The 25,127-nt window shown below is 36.2% G+C and overlaps 1 protein-coding gene and 1 non-coding gene across 10 annotated transcripts in view; one reads left to right on the top strand and one right to left on the bottom strand.

Moving 5' to 3' along the window:
* Positions 1 to 6,018: 6,018 nt before the first annotated feature.
* BIRC6 (baculoviral IAP repeat containing 6) overlaps positions 6,019 to 25,127 on the bottom strand; it is a 197,841-nt gene continuing 178,732 nt past the window's right edge. For all 9 annotated transcript variants that reach the window (XM_064494613.1, XM_064494617.1, XM_064494610.1 and 6 more), the window contains 7 exons: positions 24,696 to 24,806; positions 22,145 to 22,362; positions 20,379 to 20,540; positions 16,706 to 16,783; positions 13,977 to 14,165; positions 10,721 to 10,855; positions 6,019 to 7,185 (listed from right to left, as the gene is read on the bottom strand). In XM_064494613.1, the coding sequence (XP_064350683.1) occupies positions 7,006 to 7,185; positions 10,721 to 10,855; positions 13,977 to 14,165; positions 16,706 to 16,783; positions 20,379 to 20,540; positions 22,145 to 22,362; positions 24,696 to 24,806 (1,073 nt within the window). In that variant the 3' untranslated portion in view covers positions 6,019 to 7,005. The remainder of the gene's footprint in view (positions 7,186 to 10,720; positions 10,856 to 13,976; positions 14,166 to 16,705; positions 16,784 to 20,378; positions 20,541 to 22,144; positions 22,363 to 24,695; positions 24,807 to 25,127) is intronic.
* On the top strand, positions 9,944 to 10,018 carry TRNAN-GUU (transfer RNA asparagine (anticodon GUU)). The gene has a single exon. It is a non-coding gene; the product is annotated as a tRNA-Asn (tRNA).

Raw genomic sequence — 25,127 nt, forward strand, 5'->3', positions numbered from 1 at the left:
ACACACGCACACTCTCTGGCGCCGCTTCCGCCTAGGAGCCCAACCCGAGTCTTTGGCACTGAGCATGCCCAGTGGGGATGCCCCGCCCCGAGCGGGGAATGGGCAGTGTTTGGAGGGGGGTGCTAACTCTCCCCAGGCGCGCTGCGGGGAGCGGCAGCAACAGTGGAAGGCGTGGAGTCCTCCTTTACCGCCCCGGGGGGGAGACTGGTTAAAATGCTGCTCAAAGTCTTGCCTCACCGTGGTTTAAGTTGAAAGTCCGTGGCTTTGAGTCCTAAAACTTTTTTGGGTCAGAACTCTCCCGACTACTGATGAACGCAAAAGCACGTGGGCCTTTACTGCCAACATTGGGGTACCATTTCAGGGAATTGGAGACCCCGTGGAGTCCGCGAACCCCAGGTTAAGAACCTGGTCAGCAGAGAAGACTTTTTTATTCCTGAATGAATTGAAGAGTAAGAAAGTATCTGGTTTTGACGCTGCCACTACATAAATCAGGAGTGGGTGGGACATCTGGCCGGGCTGCTGGTGCAGAGCAGCTTTTGGAGGCTAGACTCTGAGCGCTGCAAAAACCTGCCGGCCCTGCGTGGCTGCTGCCCAGCACAAAGCTGCGCCTTATTCGCATGTCCTTTAATCTTCGTGGCCCCATACCTAGGCCGAAACCGAGCTCTGAGAGCCGGCCTTGGTGGGGCCTGCACTGTTGAGTATGCCTACCATACATGATCCAGTAGAAAGCTGCAGGGTGACTCAGACCACACGGGACTCAAAAGGAATCAAGTGCTGTTCTGGCAGAGCCTCCTCCAGGACCAGCTCCAAGGCAGGAAGCTGAATAATTCTTAATTCACTTTCTTCCGTAAAATCCAGAGCCCCTCCAGACTTTGGAAAAGGTGCTCAGCTCATCTCAGCCGCTGCCAGCGGATGCCAAAGGGAGCCAGACCCGAGCTGGGAGGGAAAAACAGATGCCCTGGAATGTTTTCTCACTGAGAAGTAATTGAAAAGTATTTGTGCAGAGAACAGTATTTGATCCGTGGGTCTATATGATTTTTGAAGCAGAAAATCCAGCGCTGTGGAAACTATTTAGACAGTTGTTAAAGATCAACAGTTGCAGAAACACACTGACCACTACACCAAGTTCCTCATTTGTGTGTAGAGCCCCAATGACCCACAGGGTGAACTTGGAGCTTTCACTTTAATTCAAAGTTTATGTTTTAAATGTGATTTTTGATACCATGATACTAATTAAATCTGCTAATTTCCCTTGAAGCAACATGGACTTCAGTAATAAAGGGGAAAGAAAAAAAATATAATCTCAATGTTTAAAAATACTGAGTGGAAACTGAGTTGGTGGGTGAGATATATCCACTTTAAGATCAGTGTAGAGCCTGGCCTGGAAGGTGTGGGGAACCTGGATGTTACTATTTATGAATCTTTTTATCTTGTGCTGGTCAGATTTCTCAGGGACTCTTTAAAAATCTCCTACCTGGATGGTGTCTGGTTGCCAGAATTCCAGAGCCAAGTGGAGCAAGAAGCCAGGAGTCTCAGAATTCAGGACCCAGTCTGTGTATTGGACCCTCTCCAGACCACCACAGAGGTGGTGGTGGGGAAGCAGTGGTTCTGGATGCCAACTGCCTGACGCAGCTGTGCAACAGTCCTCTTCATTCTAGCCCCTCCTCCTTCCACCCCATAATCTTCAGTCCCAGAGGCATCTCGTGCTCCTAGTTCCTGAGTCTCTCAGGGATTCTTCAGCGGAGATAAAAGTTGGTCTTAGCTTTCCCATTACATTTTTAGGATTGGGCTTTCCCTGGTCAGCTAAATCAGTTCCCTGGCTTCCAACATAAATGTTGTGGAAGCCATGTGGCTTAACTTCTAGTGGAAATAAAATTTTAAATGGCCCCCATGTTCAGGAATTATTGAATGTAATACTTTTACCTGATACTTCAGCTATGATTAAGATCCTGGGGCATTGTAAACTTGACTGTCTGGAAGCCAGGGAGAATCATCCTGCCCATAATTCTGAAAGGAATGTTGCCCTTAAAGAGACCAACAGCACCAAATCTCTGTCATGGTTCAAAGAGATATTTCTCCAAATGGTAACTTAGAAAAACTGGCTAAAGAAACCCAACAGTTAGCCTCAAAAAAGGAAAAATAAGATTGGAAATTCAACAATTGTTGGTTTGATAAAAAGAGAAGCTCTGGTTTGGACCAAATAACTCAAATCCTACAGGAGACTAAAATCCCCACTCTCCACCATTGTGCGTGCATTAAACAATTAGTCTACTAACAAAATGATAGCCTTCATGAATCAGTATTGGTGATAATTAAGAAGGCCACAAAACCCGCCTACCTCACTTGTCCCAAGTATAACCCAGGGAAGACTGCTGGTTCTGCTCCCAGACATTTTAAACCGCTTACTGGACCATTTGAGGTCTGGCAAATAGGTTTCATACAACTTCCTCTGTCTAATGAAAATAAATATGGTTTGGTCCTAGTCTGTATGTTTTCATACTGGACCAAATCTTTCCCTTGCAGGCAGGCTACTGCCTCTTCTTTGGCTAAAGTCTTTTGAAAAAGATTACCTGGGAAATTCTTCCAAGCTTCATAGTGATCAAGACACTCATTTTACTGGCCAAGTGCTTCAGCAAGTCTATGCTTCCTGGCTGGTTTTACAACACTTTCACCATGCTTACCACTCTCAATCCTCTGGTTTAGTGAAACACATTAACAGCATTGTTAAGACTCAACTGGCAAAATTTGTAGAGGTCCTCCAAATACCTTGGGCTAAGGCATTGTCATAGGTCCTTCTATCACAAAGGAAAAGATCAATAGATGATTTTATAATAATTTGAAACTTCTATGAGAAAAATTAAAAATTAAAAGGCCATCTGGAAAAAATACAAATATGATAAAAAATCAACATTCTACCATACAAATAGTTCATTTATATTAAGACATCCTAAGATAATACACAAAAAATGGGGAAAAGGCATGAACTGATCAAAGACAAATACAAATGGCTAATAAATACAATGTTGAAAAAATCCACACTAAAGCATATTTGATGATGATAGGTAAAAATTCCAGATTAAAAGAGTATAATAGTCAATGCTGGCCAGGGATTGGGAACATTAATTGAAACTGGAAGTATGAATCAATAAAACCTTTTTGGAAAGCAACTGGTCATTAAAAATATCAAACCCTTTGACCTAATAATTCTAGGCTTCATCATAAGGAAATAAAAGATATAGACCATGTTCATTATAGCATTATTTATAATTAGCAAAACAGAAATAACCTAAATGTCCAATAGTAAGGGATTAGTTAAGTACATCCACATTATGCAGCCATTTTCTTTTTTTCTCCCCTCCCCTGGCCTACCACCCCACCACTCTCCCCCCACCATTAATTTTCTTTAATGATAAAAAAGTACATAATGTATTGTTTAAAAGTTGATAAAATTGTACATACAATATACTAATTGTATAGAAAAGAGAATTATAGAAAATAGACTAGAAGGAAAGATATCAGAAAATTGTTTAATTTCGCACTTTGTATTTTTTCAGTATCTCCCCAATTTTCCATAATGAATACATTAAATTAGAAATATTGTAAGGCAAAAACCACCCCCTACAAACTCAGTATTACTAAAACCAAGGGAACCTGAGGCCCTGCCATGTTCTGACCATCTTGCCCAAGACTGAAGCACCAGTGCAGCAGTTTGGGCCAGCCTTGCACCCTCGCTGCCTGTTCCAGCTCTGAGTATCCAGAGTCACTAAGGTCTGCAACTGGGCCTACTCCCACTTCTAGGCAGATCCAGCAGGCATGTCTGTTTCCATATTGGAATCTTTTGGTCTAACCTGTCTCATTTCCTTCTAAGATTTGAAGCTTGTTTCAGCAAATGATACTGTTCCAGCATCTATGCACGAACATAGCAGAGTATTAACGCTTAATTGTGGAAACAATTAATTAATTAATATGGCAACAAATGCAAGTAGAAATTTGTCTACTAATCAGCTTTGGTTTAAGGAATAAATAACCAGTGAGTAATGCCTCACTAGGAACCAACCCTCAGTTGAGTTGTTCAGCACAGGGCTGCTCAAGCCACAGTCCACAGGCTGCGACCAGTTGGCAGTGGGCTAAGTATAAAGAGTAAGTGATGGCACGGTGTTGCACCATCTTCATTGTATTATATGAAGTACTGGTCTCTAACGGAAAGACCTTGGCCCTTCACCACAGTTTGACACACTAAGTAGAATGTCTCACCTCACCCATCCTACCCTAAATAAACCAAATTATAGGACACCAAAGGAAAAAAAACGTTTACAGTAACTTCTACATTTGTCTGACTTTAGAGATACTGGTCTTAATGCTAGAATGGTATCTACGCAGTTTATTTCCATACTTCTCTTTAAGGTAACAACTTCATAGTTAGTTTTATGAACTGACCGATTGGCTTTCCCAGTTTCTGCACACGCTATCAGATCTAGGCCATCCTATGACTGCTGGCCTTTGCTCCAGTCTTCTCCAAGGCCTTCACACTCACCCTTCTCTCCTGGCTCTTCAGCCTGAAAACATGTTGAAGTTATTCTCATACCAAAAAAAATATACATTTCCCCAAGTTCTGTCAATTTTCCCTTCTTCTCCACCCCTTTCATTGCCCTAGTTTATGACCACCACCTGGACTCAAGCATGGGCTCTCAGCTGAGATCCTTGCCACCCAAAAGTTGGCAGAACGATTTTCCTGAAACAGGACTGGACCAGGTTGCTCCTCTAATTAAAGCTACTGGAGAGCTCTCCATCACCTATGGGATGCCAGAGCTCCTCAACAGGACAGACAAGCTCTTCCATGACCCAATCTCTCCAACCTCTCCAGCATCACAGCATACATCCCACCCACCAACTGTTTCCATTTTGCCTCTTAAAACCCAATAGTATCAAACATGGTGCCATTAATTCAAGTTCTCCTTTTGCTCTCTTAAGACTGGAATAACTTCTTCCCGCCTGGCTAACTTATTTATCCTCATCGTTCAAGACTCAGGATCCTTCCTTTAGGAAGCTCTTCCTGACCATGGCACCTCAGTGCGCATCAACATTTTGCCTGAGATGTCCCTCCTCAATGCTCTCAGTAGTACCCTGTCAATAACAGAATCGGAGAACTTACCATATTGCACTGACATTATGTTTTCATGCCTGTCACTCGACCCCCAAGTGCAGGAACTTGGGTGGACATAGCACAAAGTGAGCGCTCAAATGTTTGCTGGCACAAAGTCAAGATTTCAGATGGAACCAAATTAGACTAAAGTCTCAAATTTTAGACCTTAGACTTTGGTTTTTAAAAAAACATGAATTAGACCTTATAGTACTGATACTGTTAGTTTGCTTTTATAAAGCTTTCTGAGGACTAATGATGTGGAATGGGGAAAATGATGCTACCTTACTGTAATGACTAAAAATAAAATCCAAAAATGGAGGCAAACAATACATTTAAACAGAAGCTTGTATCATCTATCCCTGACAGGACACTGACAGACCAAAAAATGAAAAACCAAAAAGCCTAGAGGATTGATGACTGTGCCTTTTACTTCTTATTGCTGATAATTTTACACTGAAATATAAGCTAGCATATCTGTGGGTGATATTTGACTCTTCTTTCTCACAAACTGAACTTCATTTTGTCATGCTTGGGGTAATTCACCACCCACTAGACCTACCAGTTATGTGTTTAAGAATCTCTGATTTCCTGGTCACACACTTATCTCCTTTAAGGAGCTCTGTACCTTGTTGAGAAGGTATCATTGTCCCTATTTCCCCTTTTCCTTCAGAGGACAACTCACTGTCAGAATACAGCTTCTCTTTCTGGTCAGCTCCAGATTAAGGTTCCCACGTGCCAGTTTATTTTATACAAATTCTGCCAAGAATCATCTTAGCTTTTCCTTTGTGATAATTGGTATTGAAAAAACATCCTTTCCTTTCCCACACGTAGGTCATGAAAGTGTTCAATTCTTTGTAGAAATAGCATTTCACACCTTTTAGAAACAAGACATACTAATACACCTAAGTCTTTATTTATTTGGCTCTAGGAAGAATTTGCATGAAAATGAGCCTATATGGCAGGTACAGAATGTACTGTAACAGCACCAGAGAGGTACATCCTCTCTGCTCTACAGAGCCTCAATGTTTAATACATACATGTGACGTTAGTAATAAAACCAGAGAGTCCAGGAAAAAAGGAGCCCTTTAGGAAAAATTCAGTTTAGCGTGACTTTTCAAATTGACCATTCCTTTTCATATGCTTAAATTCAAATAACGGATACATTCACAGGCCCAAATATTGGCATAGAATAAAATCATGTTCATTTATTTTTCTGCATCTTAGAATTAGAAGGCATAAAATTAAATATGTTGAATGTAATAAATTCATTCATACAAGTGCAAGTCTCCAGCTATAATGCATTTTATGGCAGATTTATCATTTAAAAAATGTACCAGTAAATCAAAAAAGAGGGATTATGTCCATTTAACTTTTATTGAAGTGTATGTAGGAGTCTTCAGAAATCAAATATGAGCATGAAGATATGGCCAAACATAAAATCTATCAAATTCAGTGAAAAGTTGCTGACTTTAAATAGTAGTTGTAAGAATGACCAATATATATTCTTTGTTAACAACCCCTCACTCTACAGTAAAAAAAAAATAATAATAAACATTCAGTAAACATTCTTTCCTAAGGTAGTTTCCCTTATATATCAGTGATTTATCCATTTCTTTGTATACACAAATTTGTTGAACATACCAATCAGTGGTTCTCACAATTGAAAAATAAAAGCACAAAAAAGTTTACACTCTTGTACAGGTAAATAAAAGATCACCTTGAATTAAACTGGATCTCCTTAAGGGCGTAGTATAGTTTCAGTTTCATTACCTATTACATAATTAGTTTCTTACATACAAATATTGACATATTTGGCTTGTGCTTCAAAGCCTTTGTGTCTATGCAGTCCATGTCAACGCAGCTCATAATTTGAAGTCACTGGGGAGTTCTTTACTGCTGCTGGGCTTGACCTGATCATGCATTAGAGTCTCCTCAGCACCGGCTGTGGCACTGCACATCTCTGAGGCATCGTCGGCATCAGGGTCCAATCCTTCGGGACAGGGAAGTTTCAGCAGCTCTTCCCGGAGCTGAGCGGTGTGACGCTATGCAGGGAAAAATGAGTGACGTTAAAACTGCAAACTCCGGGATTCCAGCACAACATCACTGGAGGGAGGAGTTGAATTTAAAACAAAGCCCAAAGTATTAGGCCTACAGATATTAATTGAGGACCTCCCTTATGCTAGCTACTGTAACATGCAGTGAACAAAACTAGCAAAAATCTCTAACCTCAAAATAACTGATGTTGTTGATAAGCCTGGAGTACTGAGTAGCATGCACATTGCCTACCCATGGCCCAACCCCTGTAACAGAAACAGCATTACTAATGGCTTACAGGACACCAGTCATATGCTATATATACTCTCTTAAGTTAAAGAGAATAACCTCTTGACTTATAATACATGGAGCTCTGACTAAGTATTTCTGAGAGAAAGACAAGTCCATAAATATTTAAAATAAAACCACTGCTATTTTAGAGAATGAAAACAGTATTTATCAGGCCCTATGTAGAACGTTTGCAAAGTGTTTCATACTCATTATCTCACAAAATGCTTGGAATACACTTGACAAATACTTTCTCATCAGAATTTTTAAAAATGTAAGCAGATGAAAAAGAAGATCTAGAGTGATTACATAACTGTGTATTACCCCATACTGACACTTCGGGAAGGATGTAGAGGCATTAATAGAGAGTGGTTGGTTAGAAACATTGTTTTAGTTTACAGTTTTCTAGTGGGAGAGAAATGATCTCAAATCTTACACCAAGGGCTCTGAAAATTAGTTGTGTCGATAGCTAACTTTGAAAATTAACCAGCATTTACAGAACAAGGCACTGTATTCAACAATGTAAAAGCAATGAGTAAAATATGGAAGATACAGCTGGATACAGAGTCGACTGAACTATGCCATTTTACCTAAGAGACTTGATCATCTGTGGATTTTGGTATCTGTCGGGGGTCCTGGAACTAATCGCTTATGTATATGGAAGACCAACTACATGATCTTTGATCTTGCAGAGGCTAAATTTTGGTTGGAGGTGTAAGACATATAAACAAGATAAGACAACTACACATTTGCAGCCATTTGTAAGCTTTCAATGTATATTTACATGTTGGCAACTCAAAAATTCTCTAGCCCAAATTTCCATTCCACTGTGGATAACAGGAGAAAACACTAACTGGGGAAGAAGGAAGAATCTGACAACTATAAGGGCCCCCAGCTGAGGTGGGAATACTATGCCTTTATTGTGGCATGAAATTGAACAACTGCATACTTTTCTCAAGTAGTACTCAGCAGCAAAAGTATATTTGAAATGATAAAACACTGGATTGATGCAGAGATAGAGATTTCCAAATCAGGGTAACATAGAAACAACATAGTATAAGAATTTGAGATATAAGCAAGACACTGACTGAAATAACAAAGACAAAGAAGCTGGACTTTAGCCACTGAGGTTTTGTGTAAGGAAAAGACATATCTTAACACACATTTGGGAAGGTTCAATCTGGTTATGTGCTATAAAAATAACTGGAAGGGGAAGAACCAGACGCAAGGAAGATTGAGCTATGGGAACTAAATAGGATAATGGGGAGGGGGGAATCCCCTTATGAAGGCAGCTCTGATAAGGGCCAAGTACCGACCAGATAGGTAAATTAGATAAAGGGGGAGTTAAATAATATCTGAAGATTTTAAGACAGAGAAAAATTGTTTAAAATTAAGTAAATACAGAAAGTTAAGAAAACTTGACCAGAAGAAAGATAAGTTCTAATTTTGGATCTTCAATGAAGTAATGACATGTAAAATGCCAGTAATATGATTTGAAGAAAGCTAAAAGCAGACAACAGCTTAAAAAGGCACTTTTAAAGAGTAAATGGCCAATGTCAGGGGTATAGATACAATGAAAGAGAAGGAGAATAAAATAGCCCTGAGGGCCAAACAGTAAGCCTTCAGGTACACAATCATTCAGAAAAAGGGGAAAGAAAAACATGCTGAAAGAATTACAGTGTGAGACAAAGAAGAGCCAACACAGCCTAGAGATGCACAGTCAGCAGAAAAGACAACATCAGACCAGTGTTATGAAGGTTTTTAAAAGGTTGGCATTATAAGAGATTATACTGAAATCACCTAGTTGAAAAGTCAAGGCAGGCTCCCACGAAGTGAAATTTAAGCTGAAAAGTGAATGGAAGTGAGCCAGTAGAGCAGGAAAAAAGCAGAGTGAAAAGTAAGCATTTATAAAAGCCTGGAAGGGAGAGAGGTGCGTGGAGAGGTGAGCCAGGGTCACTGGCTCTGAGAACTGGAGAGTGGGTAACTTCAGTAGAATGGAAGTTAAACTGCAAGATGTTAATTACTGAGAGGGTGGTTTAAAAAGGGAAGCAAAAGTGTTAACAGCTCTAGTTTGATAGTAAAAGAGAAATATTTTTATAACAACAGGGACAAAATAAAACTAGCTTAGGAGGATATAAATGTTATGGAGAAAAATAATTTTTTTAAAAGGTTTTTATAAGGGAAATTTTCAAATAAATACAGAAATGGGAGGAATATAAAATAAGCTCCCATGAATCTATCACCTAGCTTCAAAATTTATCAATTCATAGCCAGTCTTATTTGATCTATATCCCCACCACTTCTCTCATTTAATTTTGAAGCAAACTCCAGGCATCATACGGGTTTTCATTCATTAACATTTCTGTATGTAACCTGAAAAAATACGGACATTAAAAAAATTTAATGAAAAAGAACTAGTAAATCCTTATCATCATCATCTAATCATTTTAAGTGAAGATACTTTTAAAGTTAGAAGGAGGAGGGTATATAGCTCAGTGGTAGAACGCATGCCTGTTGTGTACGAGGTCCTGGGTTCAATCCCCAGTGCCTCCATTAAGGAGAAAGAAAGAAAAGAAAGAAAAGAAAGAAAGGAAGGAAGGAAGGAAGAAAGGAAGAAAGAAAGAAAGAATGAATAAAAGAGCTTAAAACAAAGTTAGAAGGAAAAGAGCCAGCAGAAAGAGAAAATTGAACATCACTGGTGGAGGATAAAAGGAACAGAGCTGAGTAAAGGCAGATAAGCCAAGGCAGGCAAAAAAGGGTGGCTGTTGAAGGTATGATTCCTGCAAACAAAAAAATCTCCAAAACCATCATGTTCTACATTTCCATTCTGTGAATGTCCAAGACAACTGCTTGCCTCCCCCAGACAGGTCTGTCTCACAGACACTCCACCAATCAGCGGTTGGAGGCTCTGCAACTACCATCCCCCTCATTACTCCAACAATAAAATTCTGGAAGGGAAGAGGCCCAGGGAAAAGCCGAAGGAATAAAAAGTCATTCATGGAGCATATTTTGTTGCCATCATCTTCAAACAACTCTATGAAACTCTGTTGGCTCTGTCCCTATACTCATTTCTAATTTTAGAAACTGTCAATTCGTTGTCAAAAGCAATGTAACTTTTCTATAGGCTTTTGGGTAACATCTGAACTTAAAATAATAAATTTAATGTTTCTTTCTGGTGGCCATGGTTCTGTCAGTGAATATACAAATCTTGTTTTAAAGCCACCGACAAGGCCCCTGTTAGGGAGGGTCACTCACCTTGAGAGCTGCTGCGTGGTGAGACATGGTTCTGCCCACCCGCTTATCACTGCTGTATTGCTGGATGTCCGCAATCCACTCCTCACACTGGGCCATGATCTCAACTCTTTTCAAGTAAAAATGTTTATGTATAACCTTAAGAATAAAACAAGCAAGAGAACAAAATGTGTTCAGGTCAGAATTTAAAAGACAAAGTATGTGACATTCCAAAGAAATGAAATTTAAAAGACACTGTAATTTTTTTCTCTCCATAAAACTCAATGTGGTGAACTCTACACTAGTAACAAGGAAGAATAAGGATTATGACATCATGTCATGTGTTGAAATACCCAGTTCCATAGGAGAAAATAATGCCCAATCCCACTTAGACATTTCAATAGTTAATCCTATCCAGAGCGTACAAGACACACAGAATGTAACAGAGTCAGAAGGTGAATGTAAATAAACGAATAACCAGGAGAAAAGTACTGACAGTAGAAAAACTGTCAATTTCTATTTTTAAAATAGAACTCAAAGAATACCTAGATGAGTAAAGAGATTCTAATGTCACAGGCATTTGCATAGAAATCAGAATATAGCCCTAAAATAGGCACTATTATTATTTTCTTTATTTGTCTTCTGGTTAATTTATGAACAAGAGTTTATCCTATGAAGTTATTTTCCTTGTGATAAATGTGTTTTACATTTCAGATTTTTAAAATTATCTCTGAAACACTGATAAACTTTCTGAGTAAGTAGTAAGAGTCTATTTTTGACAATTTAAGCTAGAAAACAGATCAATTTGGAAATATTCTTCTGTATTCTGGGTAAGCTACTTAGTATATTGCCCAATGAGCTTATCTCCCCTAAAGAAAAGGCAAAAATACCTACAAAGGAAAAATCATGAGGAAAACCTGAGAATGGAGGTAAAATGTCAACAAGTTATTGAGTTACCAGAAGGATACTCTTTAAAAAAAGACAAAACAACAACTATAAAAAACCAAAAACAAATCCCAAAGAATACAGAGTAGCAAGTCACAACCAATTGGGAAAATGAGAAAAGCACTGATAGACAAGGGGTACTCCCTTTAATGTGAACTAGGTCTACAAGATGAGAAAGGATTACTGTTTCAAATTATACTTATTTACTTTTTATAAAAGTTATGCACCCCACTCTGAGTCCTGTGTTAAATTTATTCTTCTTCCAGAAGGAAGAAAAAAATTTAAGCATGAACCAACAAGTTATATTGACTGGTGTATACATTTACACAATTTTTTCAATACATTTAAAAAATGAAGTTTAACATACACAGAAAAGTGCCTAAATTGTATGTGTACAATTGACTGTGTTTTCCCACAGTGAACACACCAAAATAACCTCTACTCAGATAAGAAACATAACGTCACCAAGCACACCAGAGGCCTCGCTGCCACTTGTATATTTCTCACCATTAACCCTCCATTAATCCAAAAGTATAACTATATACCAAGGAGTGGAACTGCTGGTCATAAAGCATGTACTTAGTTTATTACTTGCCAAACGGTCTTCCAAAGAGGCTGTACCTATTCATATTCCCACCAGGAAGTAAATCAGAGCTCCAGTTGTGCCACATCCTAACTTCTGGTATCAAAAGCCTTTAAACTCTCAAATATGATGAATAGGTAGACAAGAGGCAGACAATGCAGAGTTTTGCATGTTAGGGTAAGGACTCTGAATTTTCTTCTTCATTTAATGGGAAGTCATTGGAGTGAGATGATCTGATTATGTGGGGAGAATCACTGAAGAAGGGCAAAAGTGGAAGCAGGGACACCAGTTAGGAAACTACTTCAACAATTTAGGCAATAGATCATGGTGGCTTGAAACAGGCTGGCCAGGGCAAAGATGTTTCTTTATTACCAAATTTTGATTATGTTTTGAATGGTGAAGCTGAATTTGTCAACAGATTGAATGTGGTATGTGAGAAAAAAAGAAGCCACAGGTGGTCAGGGTTTTGGGCTTAGACGATGGTGCTTTTACTGAGAGAAGAAAGGAAGGAAGAATCAAGAGTGCAGTTTGACAATGCTATGCTTGAGGTGGCTATGATACATTCTAGCAGACTTGTCAAGTATTCATACATCTATCTGGATTCATTATTTGAGTCTTCAGGGCACTGAATAAATTAATTTATGATACAAACAGGAGGTATATAAGTTTTTCAAGGGCAGGAACTGAGTTTCATTTAGCCTTGAGTTCTGAGTACCTTACTGCAGTCCCTGGTAACAGCTGGTATTCAATACAGTTGCAAAATGAATTACTTAATATAAATAACCCAGGTTTGAAAAGGTACAAAATATCGTGATTAAGAGTGCACAAAAAAATACACATTTGTATTTCCAATAATATTAGGAAAAGTGATTTCCCACAGCCTTGAATGCAAGCCTCTGGAAAATATCCAACTTTGTTACTCAAAGTGCAAGTTCATTTAGTTAGTTTATAACAGAAGGAAAAAACACTGTGTCTACATTCCTTCAGAGTATATTCACTGATGCTACTTCTTGAGGAAGACTTCAGGAATGATGTCACATGGCAGTCATATATACCATATTAAAGATCAATTTTTTGTCAGATAAATACGCCAATTTTTCCTCTAAAATGTTGAGTTTCTAGCACAACCTAAGGAACTGATGATCAAGAGAAACAATTAGGAAAGAAAACTGTTTCACAAGAAAGTAAAAATAAGATGTGATGAAGGAATTTGTTATGACAGGTGAAAAATACAACCATATTTTAGGCAGACTAAGGAGAGAGCGCTAAGCACAGGGAAGAGTCACACTGCAGGATGTGGTAAAATAAAAGCACTTGACAGTATCAAGGGAGGTTTCAGAAATTAAACCCAACTTTTTCATAAAGAAAATGAAATGTCTTTTCTTTAATGTTCACACCCAGATATCAGTATAAGGGCAAAGTTTCTATTTGCAAGACGATCAGAAAGTATCTTAACCTCTAACAAAAAGAATTACTTTTATAATAACATTACAAGCACATACAGTATGCTAGCAGAATGGTAGCTGTAAAAAATAAGGAATAAAATTGTTGCAAAAGAAAGTCAGATGTCTTCTAGGAAGTAAATGATTTAAAAATTCATCTGTATTCTATTATTACTGATTTTTTATGATTAAAAATGATAATAAAGTTTAATACACCACAGATACGCTAAAATAAAGGCAAGCACAATACTAACAAACTATATTCTGTAACATCTTTAATAAACTATTTCAGTAAGTTTATTAAATATACCTCTTTAAAACACGGTGAAGGGTTTCTGATTTGTTCTAGCATTGCCCACTTAACCGTTGCTTGTCGAATGTTCCCATCATATTCTCGAGAACTCTGTGTGCCACTGGGAGTGCCTCTGGACCGTTCATATCCTGGTTCATTAAAATAGGGCTCAGCTACTAATATAAGGGACTGAACAGACACCAACACCTGAGGAACAAAGAAATAAATAGTTATAATGGGACATTTTTACTTCTAGAGAGTGAATACCTTGCTTTATCAACCAGGAGTCCCTTTTAAACGTGCTTCCACATATTTTTATCACCAAAAAATCCGTTAATAATTATGACATTGAAATACTTTATTATTATTTAATAATGAATAATAAATGTTATTTATTATTAAAGCGAAATTAAAATAGGCATAGTAGAATCTTATTGCTAGCTACTATACCAATCTAACTAGCTAATAGGGCATCTTTGGAGGCAGGAAAATGTTAGATACATCTGCCCATTTCAGAAATGAAAAAGAATTAGCAGTAGTTGTATTTTCATTAGAAAAGATGATTAAATAATATCAAGTGTATGCATCTTAGAAGTCAAGAGATATATATTCCTAGGAAATTTTTTAAATGAGAACTTGAACCTGAAATATAAGACCTAAGAACAGATAAGGTTAAATACAATCAGAAGTAACACGTTACTGAGGCAATGGTCAAGTGTACAAAAGAAAGTGTTTAAACCTGTATAATTCTGAGGCAAAGATCTCATAATTTTTAAACTTTCTGAAACTAAATATATCACTGAAGGAAAGGAATTTTCCTTAGCTACATACTTTCCCCTAACTCAAACCTGACACTTCTGAAATAACACTCCAGGATATATTTATTAGTTCCTTTCGTCTTCCCTTTTAAATAATCTTCCTCTTAATTCTTCCCTATGGAAATATGGCCCTGAGGGGGAGCTAAGCAGTTTTTAAGATGGATACCTAGTAACCTACAGAGCTGGAATTTGCCATTTACCATTATGTTTGTTTGCTCTTCATTTTTGTCCCCTCTTTGGTTTCGCCCAACTCATAAGGCAGCTCCTTTACTGAACACAGTTCTGAGTAGTTTGCTGGGGGTTGTACCAGCTCTGCCAATGACCCTGGCATGAAGTCTGAGACTTGTGAAGACCACTAATGAAGTCCCTGCATTCCTTCCATAGCCTCCTGACTCACACACACTGGCTGGCTGCAAGCTGAGCCCACATGGGCAGTATAGCATCTTGGCTTCAGAAGCCTGGTTTTGCCACTTACTAGCATGTGGCCTTGGGCAAATGTCCTAACTGCTCTAGACTCAGCTTCCTCATCTGTACAACGGATTCAATATATCCATAATATCTTATGACTGTCATGAGGATTAAATGAAAATGCATGTGAATAAAGAGTATATAATGTAAGGATGAAGAAAAAAAACAATCTTCCTCTTATGCGAGTAGGGTATATCCTGATTTTCTACAAAAGCAGAAAAAGAAATTAAATTAAAAACTTACCACAAATTAGTAACACAGGATTCAGTTACTTATTTAGCTCACATCCTTTGACACAAAATATTGTTTTATAAATCTCAGGCAGTGGTAGGTTCAAATTTATGAATTACTTCAGATTCACATGGTGCATTTGGTTTAAAACAGTTGAACCAAATAAAGTGAAGAATAGATGCTTTGTATATAGAACAAAGAAAACTACATTTGAGAAATGACTTGGAGGAATATTCTAGTAAATTCCCTAGCTACTCTGCATGAATCACATAACCTCTTTTTTTCTTGATCTCCATACTAGCAAAAAGGAAAAACTTATAGCACTATTTCTTTAATTCATGAGGGTGCTGCAAGGTCTTTTCATATACTCTAAGAAAGTCACATCCTAAAGAATGATCTTTCATATCTTCTTTTACCTAATTCTAAATAATAATGTAGGAAAAGAATCCTTTCAGGGTAGGTCAACTTTAACAGGCTTACCCAGGGGTAATTTATGGTGATCTTTTTAAAGTAAACACTGTAAATGTGAGTTTACACTATTATGCAGCAACAGTGTCTTGTTTCTGTTTCTTCAGTGAACAAATAAGTTAACTCATTATTAATATACTTACTAGTCCACCTCTTCACTGGGATTCTGAAGTATTAATATAAAGCATCAGCAAAAAAATTTGATGGGATAGTATACAACATATTTTATGTGGAAATTAACTTATAAAATTCAAGACTATGTAATGTGTGTGTCAAATGCTCTGCGAAATAAGAACTACAAGTCCCAAGTTTTATGAATGCCAGGAAAATATTTCTAAGCCTCAGATGAGTCCCATTACTAACTAGATTATAGAAGAACCGTATCATGTGTGGAGAGAGATGTAATACTAATAGTGTGTTAAATTCTACTCAGCTGAGTTTGAGCCCTATAGTGACTGGGAGATGGGAGAGGGTAATCTGCCTTGTCTAATATTATTGTACCAGAGTGTACTTTAAGGGCAAGTTAGGGATTTATTAAAAGGCAATTCTGACAAAAAGAAATTTCTGTTTTGTGCCCTAACTTAACATTCTAAATTCCAAATGTGATGCTCACCTGTAAGTTATTTAATATGTACTTCCTATCAATCTAGCTTTTATTTTTTGTGGTTTACTATGTTTATTCTTGGTCACTAAAAACTTTTTTTTCTTAAACATAGATGGTTCTTTATTTTCTAAGTAAAACTGTCAGAGAAATTTGTTTACTTGCAAAAAGCTTGAGGTCTGAGGATTCCACTTCTCTTCTGGTCTTCCATGCCATGTATTTAAGATGCTTAAACAAACCTGAGGAAGAAGGGGAAGAAGTATACACAGAACTGAAAGAAGTGGTTGTTAAAAGTAAACTACCACAACTAGAAATAAAATTGAAATGCTATTATGTCAAAGTTGCTCAGTTTTACATCCCCAAACAAAACCCTATGGGTTGGTCTGTTAAAACAAATTGGCATCTGCAATTATGATCTAAATCTGTGTGGCATTACAATTTTTTCATAATGAAAAATGAATTTGCAGCTACTACACATTAATAATAGTAACACTTTTAATGAAAAATAACTTTTTCAAACCAAAAAAAAAATTTGGTGAGGAAAAGTGGTACTATTTTACATTTAAGAAAATCTCTTTTGAAATTTTATAAATTTTGAAAATATGATATAGCTTAACAAAAGAGATCTTGATTTCACATCTGCCTCTACATTCAATTTGTTGTAATATATTGTTCTGGTTGAAATGTATGAATAAAATCTGGCCTCACACAAACATTATGCTGAAAAGGGTCACAGATGCCCTGAAAGGGTCCTGAAGATCACCAGAGTCTCTCAGAACAAATTTTAAGACACATTAGATAGTTATTCACTCAGACAGCAAGAATGAACTTAAAGCATCTTCCAAACACAGGTTAACAGTCACTATAGGAATAAGAGAACCAGGGACATTTTATCTGTCCTTGTAAACTAACAATGTCATGTAATGGGTAACATATGAAAAACAAGCAGTCCTTAAAAAGCAGGGAAGTCCATTTCCTTGATATTCTTTTAATGCTCTGTGAAAAACATAATGCAAAATATGTCAATTTGTTAAATAGATAAACTTATTATTAATTTTAAAAGACTTGTATCTGAACAGCTTTGTGAATTATCTATTTAAAGTACTGACAGACATACCAGCCCACCTGATTTTTCTAGTATCTCTGTGACTACCAATGGCAGGGGTCTTATTCCTATCTACAGCTCTAGAACCTAAGGTTAAATGTTAGTCCCCATTGTGTAACAGAATGCAAACTACACAATTCAGGACACTGGATTCTCAAGCTCCCAATCTCTCCCCTATACCATTAAGTCTTAAGGGAGTCATTTCTTAAATACATTTTAACATTTACACTTAAACTCTATTTAAGTTCTAGTCTCTCTTTTGAATAAAGCCTATCAACATGGCTATTTTGTCCTCTCTGCTCAGATATAAAAGACTTGTCCTTTGTTCTCTCAAAGGAAGTAAGGTCTACCTCTGGTTAAATCTGCAATAAACCCAGAAAATGAATTCCAATTTTGTGATGTGAGCTTATGATAAAGACAAAATGATAATCTGTAAGCACAAATCTGAGACAGGCTGTACCTTTTAAAAATAAAAAATCTTAGGCCATCTTTTTCTTTTATTTATTCTATTTATTTATTTATTATTCATTTTCCTATTTTTTCAATAAAGGTTATTACAAAATATTGAATATAGTTCCCTGTGCTCTACAGAAGAGAACTGTTTTCTATCTGTTTTTATATATAGTGGTTAAAATATGCAAATCTCAAACTCTCAAATTTATCCTTTCCCATACCCTTTACCCAATACTACAGTACTGTTTACTATGTCTTCTAGTCTGTTTCTGTTTTGTAGATGAGTTCATTAGTGTCCTCTTTTCTTTTTTAAGATTCCACATATATGTGATATCATACGGTTTTTTTTTTATTTCTTTTTTTTTTTCCAATTGAAGTATATAGTCAGTTGCAGTATGTCAATTTCTGGTGTACAGCATAATGTCCCAATCATGCATCTTTCTGGCTTACTTCATTTAGAATGATGATCTTCAGGTCCATCCATGTGGCTGCAAATGGTATTATTTTATTCTTTTTTTATCACTTAGTAGTATTCCATTGTGCAAATATACCACAACTTCTTTATCCAGTCATCTGTCGATGGACATTTAGGTTGCTTCCATGTCTTGGCTACTGTATACAGTGCTGCTATCAACACTGGGGTGCATGCATCTTTTCAAAGTAAGGGTTTTCTCCAGATATATGCCCAGGAGTGAGATTGCTGGATCATAGGGTAAGTTTATTTTCAGTTTTTTGAGGAATCTCCATACTGTTTTCCATAATGGCTGCACCAAACTACATTCCCACCAGCAGTGTGGAAGGGTTCCCTTTTCTCCACAGCCTCTCCAGCATTTATTGCTTGTGGACTTTTTAATGGTAGACATTCTGACTGGTGTGCAGTCATACCTCACTGTAGTTTTGATTTGTGTTTCTCTGTTAATTAGTGATATTGAGCATTTTTTCATGTGCCTGTTGGTCATTTGTATGTTTTCTTTGGAGAATTGCTTGTTTAGGTGTTCTGCCCATTTGTGGATTGGGTTTTTTGTTGTTGTTGTTGTTATTAAGTTGTATGAACTGTTTACATATTCTGGAAATTAAGCTTCCATCAGTCACATCATTTGCAAGTATTTTCTCCCATACATTTTGTTTTGCTTATGGTTTCCTTAGCTGTGCAAAAGCTTATAAGTTTACTTAGGTCCTGTTTGTTTATTTTTACTTTTTATTGCCTGGGTAGACTGCCTAAGGAGAACATTGCTAAGATTTATGTCAGAAAATGTCTTGCCTATCTTTTCCTATAGGAGGTTTATAGTGTCTTATCTTATATTTAAGTCTTTAAGCCATTTTGAGTTTATTTTTGTGTATGGAGTGTATTGCACTGATTTAAATGTGGCTGTGCAGTTTTCCCCACACTACTTGCTGAAGAGACTGTCTTTTCTCCATTGTATATTCTTGCCTCCTTTGTTGAAGATTACTTGACCATAGGCCTACGAGTTTATTTCTGGGCTCTCTATTCTGTTCCACTGATCCATATGACTGTTTTTGTGAACTTGGGCCATCTTTAATGAACCAGATCAACTTCAAGTATCTGTTATTCTCACATGATCAAAGAAGTGTCTGTTTATGAAGTCTGGAAATTTCTTTTGAGTGTCAAGTGATTTTTAACACTGAATACACTCAGCAGGGAATTTACTGTTGAAAGTTCATCAAACTGTCCAAAATTACTCTGAAAAGTGATGATTATTCTTTTAAGTCTAATTTTGAAAGGTTTATTGTCATATGAAATGATTTTTATTCTACCTGTCTGTCAACTTTTTTTGAGGGGCTAGGAATGCATCTTCCTATTTATAAAAAATATTAAAACACTTTAACACAAATTAAACTTTTAAAATAAGTTCACAATGGTATGTATCATGCAAAACATGGATAGTATCTTCAGGCACTTGTGAACAGATAACTGGAATTGGAGATGTTTGAAGTAAAGAAAAGTGAGAGGCACAGACAGACAATTTGGCTCTGTTTTCTGGGTGGAGATAGCTCTCAATTGGCCAAGGAATATGTGAGTAAGTTATTCCCTCAAAATAACATCTTAAGACTTCTTAACACTGTTCTGTTTCTGCCCTTTTTGATTCCTTCACTCTCATTCCTCAAGCTGATCTTTGCATATAGGGAAAAGAAACATGAAAAACCCCATGTACTCTTGAAAAGAAGATAACTAAAACAAAATTTCTATTCAAATTACAAAGAACCTTTGGTTACAATACTTCGGCATTAGAAATAAAAGACTGCAATTACATTACCTTGCCATCATTATAAAGGTTTGGATTGAATCGCACACTATGACCACCAGTTGTCTCTAGATTCACAAGAGGGGGTGAACTGGGATAATCTTGAGGAAAATATACATCAAACTCAAAGCAGCCATTTGCGTAAGGAGTATCCGCTGGACCAGTTATCAGAACCTAGTATGCATATACAAACACAAAAACCTATGTTACTATTCCTAAACACCGCTATTCAGAAAAACAATTCAATGTGAAATGAGAACAATCTTCTTACATCCTGTATACATCTCTACCAGAAGCTGTTAAATATGAAGTTAAAAATTAAACACACATAGGACTAGGAAGTGGTTTTAGGTTAAGATTTAAAGTGACTTGCTTTTGGTGAAAATGGTCTTTTGAAAGAGAGATGCCTGACTGGCGGCAGGAAAGCTTACTTTAACAGCATTTACCTTTTAACATATTAAGTTACTTTCTCCTAAGAGCTTTCCTGCATGATCTCTACCATATTTTCAACAATTTGAAATTCTTGGTACATTCATTATCATATCTCAAAGGTATGAGAGTAATTTTCTGCTTTAAATCTTCAGATAAGTTAATGTTTTAAGAAATAGATTACTTTTAACGATTTTTTTTCTGGGAAAATGAAACAAGCAAACAGGAGAAAAAGTTCTCATCTAACAACTTACTATAGAAAAGGTTATGAGAACAGTAGGTGTTTCCCTTAGGGTTATTGGTAGTCTAAAAAAACAGCACAGAACCCAACAGTCTGAGTAACTGTCAGAATTACTTAAGGAATTTTGTTTTAGTCAATCAACAGACAATAAGCATACAAGGCACGAGCAGCAAAGCCTCTGGTCCTGAAGAGCTACGTGTGGAGGCACGTGGTACTAGATAGAGCCTCAGTCGATGACAACTCTGCTTTGTATTTTGGGGCTCCAGCGTGGGATCCTTCATGTTAGGTACAGCATAGTGCTTAGCAGACACAAAATCACAAGTCTGAACTTATGTGGTCCATTTAGTGATAAAAGACTTTCCTAGGCAATCATCTAATAATTGGCTCTTTAGTAAGAGTCTGGTCAAATAGGCAAGGCCTATGAAATTTCCTCTGAAAAATTATCCAAAAAAGCAAAGAAACAAAAAACTGCCGTCAAATCAATGGGTCAATAGTTTTGGCTGTGTAGCTAAGGAAGACAGACTACTGAATCTATGAACTGAATCATGTAAAGTTCCTCCCTCCTCAGGTGTCAAATCTTTAAAATGTTTGATGCAGCTATCTCTTGGAATTTAAAGCCAGATTACCACAGTGTTAAAACATAAAGGTACAGATTGTTTATTTATTGTACTACTATTACTTAATTCATAGAGCATATGGATTTTGAAATACATAAATTTCCTAGGGGAAAAAAAAGAAAAATTTTGAAAACTGATAGTATAAAACATGAGAGAAGAACCCTGGATTATAAGGAAGAAATCTTATAAATTTTTTTTGTATTGACCAGCATTAAATCCTTTGATACTATGTTTTAAAACTATGATAGGCTGCATACAACCTTTGTTTAGGAAAGGTCTTTTGGTATTTTCTTCTAAATCTTTATTCTGAATGGTATTCTTATCCACATACTCTCAACTAACATTAGAAAAGGATTCCTTAAACTGATATGCAAAATGGTCAACAGAATTTTTATTAAATTTATTAAAATTCATGCTATTTCTAGTGCTTTGTATGAATATTTGAATAACAGGATTAGCCAGCAAAACAGGAAAAAGGTTGTTTTCTCTACCTTCATGATGTCAAGTCGCTCCTCATCACAGCGTACAAACACGCTAGAGGACGATGAAAGAGGCAGTGAGGTTGACAGTGTCACAGCTTCCTGGGCAAGGCGGCGGGCTCTGGCAGCACTGTTAGCATCATTTGCATTTTTCACCTGAGACATGTAGTGGTAGTTTACTTTAAAACCCAACTTCCCATCTTCATCTTCAGAAACCATCTCAAATGTATCTAACGGAAGAAAAAGAAAAGAAAAAAAAATACTGAAGAAAAAAAAAGAACCAGAATGGAGCACAGCTGTTATAACAACAAAAATCACACATAAATCACAGCCCTTCTTCCACCCAAAATGGAGAGGACTGCAACATGGAAGAAGAGCAAACTGTGTTTACGTAATACCAACCTATAGATATTAACACTGCTAGATGGATGGAATATGTCACAGATGCAGAAGAAGAAATGATTTTTAATTTACAGTTTGGACAAGCAGATAGATTATATTATATCAAGTATTTAAATAACAATGCAAAGTAGTAGATAACTTATTCTTAAAATGAGTAGAATATAATATTTTTGCCAAAATAATTACAGAATATGAAATACCAAAAAGTATTTCATTATATTTCATTTTTAAGAAGAGAGGAAGTCTTCATAAATTTGCACTGATTTGGAATCAGAAATGACAGGCTGAAATTTACTTTTCCATTACTTTAAAAATTTAAATTACTAGGATAAAAGATTATCAGGGCAATCTAAGTACTTTGACAGAATATAAGTAACGGGCTAATTCTTAACCATTTATCTAGGCATGTTTGTAAGGACTTAAAGTTATTTTTATAAAAGCTACGTCCAAATATAATAGAAAGAAAAAGTGGATTTGAACTATACCAGTGGATTAAAACAAAGATATTTAAATAACTTGTACCACTAAATTAAAATCACCTACTAGTGCAAATAGAAAAGAAACAATGGTACCTTTGATCTTGTGCTCGTGTAATTCTTAATATATGGAAAAACAGTAACACTACATTATAATTATCATTAATGCAGTAAATTTTACCAATAGCTAAGTGCACTTACTTAGGCTAGGCTGTTTGGGTTAAATAATAAATAGGAATATATATCTACCTTCAGGAAGCTTATAATCTAGAAAAAAGGGGAAGACCTATAACAGTATCATGGATCTATGCACTACAAATATACTGGGTCTCAGAAGACTACTGACTAGTTTCTATCGGTAAACTTAAAAACTGGAGTAATTTCACTCTCCCAACTCTGCTGTCTTTCAAAAGCTTAATACAGGGGTAAATTTCCTTTGAGTTTTATAAACAGCAATCCACCAGACACAAACATGAGCTTATTTCCATGCCTGCAGGAAGTTTTTATATCTTTTATTTATAAGAGAACAGGGTCCTCTAATGCCAAAATTTTACTGAAATATTCAAAGATAATGGCTAGTCTGTGAAACATAAATCATGTTTGACTGAGCATTTCCTCTATTAACTTGTCCTAAGGAAATAATCCTGGATGTGTACAAATATTTATATGCAATGATGGTCACTGAGATGCTGAAGATGTTACTTAAAAATGAAAACAACCTAAATGTTTAATTATTGTTTAAACAAATGACAGTACATTATATGAGAATATTAGGCAGTCAATAAAGTTGCAGAAGAATTGTCATATTACAAACTACTGGATATATAAGGTAGAAAATGGAGTTTACTAAAGAACTCAACAGAAAGCTTGTATTTTTCCTAGATTATTTAAAAAGCCAAGGGATAGCAAAACTCAATTACTTTTAAAGTCACATCCAACTTGTTGAGTTTAAGATTTTAAGTGCTGTATAAGAGAAGCCTCCTGGCTGGCTAACATTCATCTGGTTTATGACTTTGACTGTATGACAAAAATCTATGCTTTTTTGTCTCCTACTTTAACATAGTCAATGTCCTTTGGGATAGTTCTCAAGAATAGAAAAGAAGCACATGCAGTAATAGTTAATAATGGTCATCAAAATTTGGAATTCTAGTGTTTACTTGCTGACTAACACCTTATGAGTGGTGCTGATATGATCTTTTCATCAGTCCTTACTTGTCAAGAGTTTTAGAATAGAAAAGGCTACAAGTGAACTACATGTAACTACATTTTCTAAAGGTAAATCTCAGAATTCTAAAATGGTAAGAGTAACAGACTTGAGTGTAAAGTCCCAGGTCTTGGCTTCCTTCAGACCAGGATATACAGAAATGGAGAGTTAAAGAAAAGATATTCTTCTTTCTGCCTGTCAGATTATTTGGCTTTGTTTTTTTCCCCCCCTAGATTTATACTGAATCATGATTTCTAAACATTAACTATAAATAGAGATAGAAATTCAAAGATAGATGATAAAACTTTTCATGTGGGTGTGTATATATATACATACATACATATATATGTATATAGATAATATGAATAATTCATGGTAAAAGCAAGTTTTAAATTCTTTAATTTTACTAGCCACATTTCAATAATACTATTAAACAAGTGAAATGAAATCGGAAGAAATGAAGATTACAATTTCAACTTACCAAACTGCAATTTCTTCATAACAGCCACATATTTTTCTTCAAGTGATTTCAATACTGATAAAGGTTTGGGTTTCATAGCCACCTTCTTTGAATATTCACCTAGTTTTTTTTCTGTTATTTAATATTTCAAGATAAATAACATAAGTATACATTTTAGAAGAGTAAAACAAACAAAACTATTAACTTCTAGAGTTCAAATTTTTAATTCCAAAAAATTACCAAACTCTTCAATTATCTTCCTACTGTACTATCTTAAAATTAAAAGATTTCTATTTCATAAAAATAACTAATAGAGCTAAAAATCTTATTAAATTTAAAGCTTAAATTCTTAAAATGCTAATTAACATCCATTCAGGCAAAAACAGCAGAAATGAACAACAGATTATGTAGAAGGCTTTATGTCTTCCATTGCTAATACATGAAAATGCCAAT

This window comes from Camelus dromedarius, chromosome 15, assembly GCF_036321535.1.
Source record: "Camelus dromedarius isolate mCamDro1 chromosome 15, mCamDro1.pat, whole genome shotgun sequence".
Classification (NCBI taxonomy): Eukaryota; Metazoa; Chordata; class Mammalia; order Artiodactyla; family Camelidae; genus Camelus; species Camelus dromedarius.